Here is a 6,000-nt window from a genome sequence, read left to right as displayed (position 1 = left end):
TTGCAGTGTACATTAATGATTTAGATGTGAATATAGGAGGTATGATTAGTAAGTTCGCAGACGACACGAAAATTGGTGGTGTCGTAAATAGTGAGGAGGAAAGCCTTAGACTGCAGGACGATATAGATGGGCGGAGCAGTGGCAAATGGAGTTTGATCCTGAGAAGTGTGAGGTGATACATTTTGGGAGGTCTAACAAGGCAATGGAATATACAGTGGATGGTAGGACTCTAGGGAGTACAGAGGGTCAGAGGGACCTTGGGGTACTTGTCCATAGATCACTGAAGGCAGCAGCACAGGTAGATAAGGTGGTTAGGAAGGCATATGGGGTACTTGCCTTTATTAGCCGAGGCACAGAATGTAAGAGTAGGGAGGTTATGATGGAGCTGCATAAAATGCTGGTTAGGCCACAGCTGGAGTACTGTGTACAGTTCTGGTCGCCACAATATAGGAAGGATGTGATTGCACTGGAGAGGATGCAGAGCAGATTCACCAGGATGTTGCCTGGGCTGGAGCATTTCAGCTATGAAGACAGACTAGATAGGCTAGGGTTGTTTTCCTTGGAGCGAAGAAGGCTGAGGGGGGACCTGATTGAAGTATACAAAATTATGAGGAGCATTGATAGGATAGATAGGAAGAAACTTTTTCCCTTAGCGGAGATGTCATTAACAAGCGGGCTTAGATTTAAGGTAAGGAGCAGGAGGTTTAGAGGGGAGTTGAGGAGGAATTCTTTCACCCAGAGGGTGGTTGGAATCTGGAACACACTGCCTGAAGGGGTGGCAGAGGCAGGAACACTCACGGCATTCAAGAAATATTTAGATGAGCACTTGAAACGCCATAACATACAAGGCTACGGGACAAGTGCAGGGAAATAGGATTAGTTGGGACAGGTGCTTGATGGCTGGCGCAGGCGCATTGGGCCGAAGGGCCTGTTTCTGTGCTATAAAACTCTGACTATGACTCTCTATGACTAAAGTAGAATCACTAGATCATAGGGAAAACAATAGTGCAGAAAGGAAAATTGAAAAGAAAGGATAACCAAAAATGGGTACATTTCAGGCAGCAAAAGGTAGCCCCAGGCTTACAGCTGGAGAAAGAAAACAGAAATCAAGAATCTGTACAAAGTGTTGATCAAAAGCCCTATGGAATGCAGCATACAGTGCAATCATAGTAACTAAATCATTTCCCTTGAAAAGGCAAAGAAATGAACAGAAGTGATTTGATATATTAGGAACTTAAATTAAGAAAGGTTAAGAAAACTGGGCTGATTTAGAAAAGGTATGGTTGTCTTTGAGGTAATCTGAAATTTATGTTATGATAAGTTATAAAGGTACCTGGGAAAGCTGATGGAAGGCAAGAGTAAGAAGGCAGTCAGATGGAGTTTTCACACCTAAAGAGTCATAAAGTTGTGGAAGAAGCTACCTTGAAATGACAGGGAAAGAGACAATATTATGGATTTTTAGAGGGAAGGGAATCAAGGGATATAGGTGAGAAAACAACTAGACATAACTAATCTCTGAAAAAGTTACAGGCTTGTTTGACCTAACAACTTTCCTTGTTTCCAAGTGTTGTTTTGCATGATGACCACACAACAGCACTAACCATCATGAGGTCATTAATATGGGTTTATTGAAGATACAATTTAGCAGAAGTTAAATTTGTGGCTTACTTAACAAATTATTTCCAAAACTTCTCAATTTTAAACCACACTAAAAGCCATAGCAGCTACCATTAATAAGCCAGAAGCAATCATTTTCCGTGCAGGCCAATGTTAGATGGCTTATTTCATTTATTGCAACAGCAGGTCCAAAGATTAGAAGTTCTATAGCTTACTTCCCATTAATCTTTGAACTAAACACAGTTACAGGATGTCAGTTTGTTTTCTTATAGCACATCAGTATGGTGTGAAAGCACAAAAACAAATCAAATAGAAGTCAGACAGCAGACTGTCAGGCTTTTTGGAGTAGTGTTGATGCATCATAATCTGAATAGTTTGGATGCGAAGTCTCTAAGAGAGGTTGGTTCAGTTCACTTGCAGACAGTTTTCTTCTTCTGTTGCGTACAGCTAACATGGAGACAGTGAAAACGATAGCAACCAACACTAGAGCAGCCACAATCCCCACCATTATCATCTCCAACAGTGAGAGTGTCTGATCTGTAGAGGATATGCAAAGGTAAATTCAATAGATGTTTGATTCAGTCCACATTGAACATATATTCAGCAAGATGTACCTATAGCCATGATGATATATGATCAAATGTACACGATAGAATGTGATGTGAAATATACAAATATACAAACTGGGTGGTTTTATTTTAATTAAAAAAAAGTCAACAGATGAAACTCGCCGCCGAACAAAGGCGGTGGAGGGGTGTCACCACCACCCAGTAAATGGGACCAGAACAAGCAGAGATCAGATCGCCAGCCTCTGAATCCGGTGCCGGGGAGGAGGGTGGGTGGGGGTGGGGGGGTAAGGGAGGTGGGGGGGGGAGGGGATGGCCAACAGTTGTAATCTATCTGGGAAAACACGTGGCTGGGAATTAACGGCTCTCAATCTCTTCCCACTCCCCCCACACACAAAAAAAAGCAACCGAAAGGAGGAGGTTAGACCTCGAAACAAGATGAAGACTCGTGTCACCTTTGATGTGAAATTGATTAAATATGTATACTACCCACTCTCTCTCGGTATTGTAATGTGACATGATAAATATATACATAACATTACATCAGTTGGTAATATCTGATCATTTAACAAGCTCTGCTTGTTGTTTCACAGACAGAAAGATAATTTTAGCCTGGAAGCCAAAATGCTTTTTAATGAGAATAGAAACTGTTTAATGCAGGCCTGTTCAACATTGCTCATCATCCTTGAAGATAAAAATCTGACAAAATTGACACTGAGGAGCAAAAAGTAATTTGTTTCCAAACAAACACAATCGAGGTTGAACTTTGGCACAATTAGTTGAGGGGTGGGAACAGGTTGTTGGATCATTGGGAATGATGACTAACTGAAAGCAACTAGACACCGAAAATGGAATAGAAAAATGTTCTGGATAAGTAAATACAACTTTTCTTTGAATAAGGAGCACCATTCCTCATTATCCTGATTTTCTGATGCACTGCTTGACCTGGTTCGCCACCTCAAACTACTGGTGCCAATTACTGAATTCCATTAACCTGTATGAACCATATTGGCTTCTGTACATTTTTTGTTTCTACAGCATTATAAAGGCATTCAAATGATAAATGGTAGAACTATGAAGCAAATAGTGGCTTTTAAAAAAGGAATTGTTCAAGTGTATTTATCTAGGCATAGACACTGCATCTTCAGTTCTGTTATTAAAAGAAGTTAGGCCTCAATGAAAACTGCACAAATTACTAGACATTTTAAAAATTAGATTTTCAAGATTGTTTCTCCACCCAATAATACAAAGTAAGTCGATCTTTTGATTATTGCATAATGAACTTACTTGGCCACTCAACTTCATAGGTGTAGCCAAGATTTTCAGCTGCTGTCAAAAACATTTCTGCGTTGGTAACAGGAGGCCAAAAAGGAACCATATTGTATTCTCGGTTATGTCCTATGGGAGCATTTTCAAATGGAAAGACAGATATATCTGAAAAAAAAGGAGAATGAAGTGGTCTTTATTAACAGGGAGGCATAAACTACATACAGAGGATAGCATCATTTTATTGTATTTCCAAAAAACAAAATACTGCAGATACTGTGATACAAACAAGAAGTGTTGGAAATGCCCAATAAGCGAGGAGAGAAACAAAATGTTTAGGGTTTGGATCCTTTCTCAGAACTGGAAGATATAATAGAGGAATCATTCCTTTCGAAATGCTGGAAAGGAGAAGGAAAACACAACATAACTAAAGGAAATTAAATAAAATGACTTGTGAAATTCTTGAGTGGAGACCAGGACATGGCTAAAGGGAAGAGTGTTCTAACCTGGTCAAGCAGGACATGAAAATGAACACATCTTCACACTGAGGACACCCTCCATCATGTGTTTTGGCACTACCACTGTGTTATGGGATAGATTCAGAAAATATCTAGCAGCTCAAACTGGGCATCTATGAGGCGCTGTGGGCCATCAGCAGCAGCAGAATTGTATTCAACCACAATCTGTAACCTCATGGCCTGGCATATCCCCCACTCTACCATTACCATCAAGCCAGGGGACCAACCCTGGTTCAATCAAGAGTGCAGGAGAGTATGCCAGGAGCAGCGCCAGGCATACCTAAAAATGAGGTGCCAACCTGGTGAAGCTACAACACAGGACTATATGCATGCTAAACAGTGGAAGCAGCATGCAATAGAATTGAGGGTTCCCATAAACAATGGATCAGATCAAAGCTCTGCAGTCCTGTCACATCCAGTCATTAATGATGGTGGACAATTAAACAACTAACAGGAGGAGGAGACTCCACAAACATCCCCGTCCTCAATGATGAGGGAGCCTAGTGCATCAGTGCAAAAGCCAAGGCTGAAACATTTGCAACCATCTTCAGCCAGAAGTGCCAAGTAGGTGATCTATCTCGGCCTCCTCTTGAGGTCCCAGATGCCAGTCTTCAGCCAATCTGATTCACTCCAAGTGATATCAAGAAATGGCTGCAGGCACTGGATATTGCAATGGTTATGGGCCCTGACAACATCCCGGCTGTAGGACTGAGGGACTAGTCATGCCCCTACCCAAGCTGTTCCAGTATAGCTACAACATTGGCACCTACTGACAATGTGGAAAATTGCCCAGGTACGTCCTGTACAAAAAAAGCAGGACAAATCCAATCTGGCCAATTAAAGCCCCATCAGTCTACTCTCAATCATCAGCAAAGTGATGGAGGGTATTGTTGACAGTGCTATCAAGTGGTACTTACTCAGCAATAACCTGCTCACCGATACTCAGTTTGGGTTATGCCAAGGCCACTCAGCTCCAGATCTCATTGCAGGCTTGGTCCAAACATGGACAAAAGAGTTGAATTCCAGAGGTTAGGCGAGACTGACAGCTTTTGACATTAAGGAAGAATTTGGCTGAGTATGGTATTAAGGAGCCATCATGAAATTGAAGTCAATGGGAATTAGGGGAAACCGCTCTGCTGGTTGGAGTCATACCTAGCGCAAAGGAAGATGGTTGTGGTTGTTGGAGGCCAATCATCGCAGCCCCAGGACATCACTGCAGGAGTTCCTCAGGGTAGTGTCCTTGGCCCAACCATTTTCAGCTGCTTAATCAATGACCTTCCCTCCATGATAAGGTCAGAGGTGGGGATGTTCGCTGATGACTGTACTATATTCAGTACCATTCGCAAATCCTCACATACTGAAGCAGTAGGTGCTCATATGCAGCAAGACCTGGACAACATCCTGGGGCTTGGATTGATAAGTGTCAAGTAACATTCCAGCCTCACAAATGCCAGTGAATGACCATCTCCAACAAGAGAGAATCCAACCATCTCCTCTTGATGTTCTATGGCACTATCAACATCCTGGGGCTTGACATTGACAAGAAGATTAGCTGGACTGGCCAAATATATGCTTTGGCTACAAGTCAGGTCAGAATTCCATGCTGAGTAACTCACCTCCAGCCTCCCTGTAGCCTGTCCACCATCTACAAGGCACAAGTCAGAGGTGTGATGCAATACTTTCCACATGCCTGGATAAGTGCAAACCCAACAACACTCGAAACTCGACATCATCCAGGACAAAGCAGCCCACTTGACTGGCACCCTCTCCACCACCTTCAACATTCACTCCCTCCATCACCAGTGCACCAGCTACAAGATGCACTGCAGCAACTCTTCAAGGCTCCTTCAACAGTACCTTCCAAACCAGCGACCTCTAGAAGAGCAAGGGCAGCAGATGCATGGGAACACCACCACCTGCAAGTTCCCCTCCAAGTCACACACCAACCTGACTCTGAATTATATAGTCTTTCCATCACTGTCACTGGGTCAAATTCCTGGAACTCCCTCTCTGACAAAACTGTGGGTGTGCCT

At 42.7% G+C, this 6,000-nt stretch overlaps 1 protein-coding gene across 2 annotated transcripts in view; it reads right to left on the bottom strand.

Moving 5' to 3' along the window:
* Positions 1–1,628: 1,628 nt before the first annotated feature.
* tyrp1a (tyrosinase-related protein 1a) overlaps positions 1,629–6,000 on the bottom strand; it is a 37,644-nt gene continuing 33,272 nt past the window's right edge. For both annotated transcript variants that reach the window (XM_068028970.1, XM_068028971.1), the window contains exons 5-6: positions 3,471–3,617; positions 1,629–2,154 (exon numbers count right to left, since the gene is read on the bottom strand). In XM_068028970.1, the coding sequence (XP_067885071.1) occupies positions 1,949–2,154; positions 3,471–3,617 (353 nt within the window). In that variant the 3' untranslated portion in view covers positions 1,629–1,948. The remainder of the gene's footprint in view (positions 2,155–3,470; positions 3,618–6,000) is intronic.

The sequence above is a fragment of the Heterodontus francisci genome, chromosome 4 (assembly GCF_036365525.1).
Source record: "Heterodontus francisci isolate sHetFra1 chromosome 4, sHetFra1.hap1, whole genome shotgun sequence".
NCBI lineage: Eukaryota > Metazoa > Chordata > Chondrichthyes > Heterodontiformes > Heterodontidae > Heterodontus > Heterodontus francisci.
Note: the sequence above shows the minus strand (reverse complement) of the source record. Positions and strands in the feature narration are given on the sequence as shown.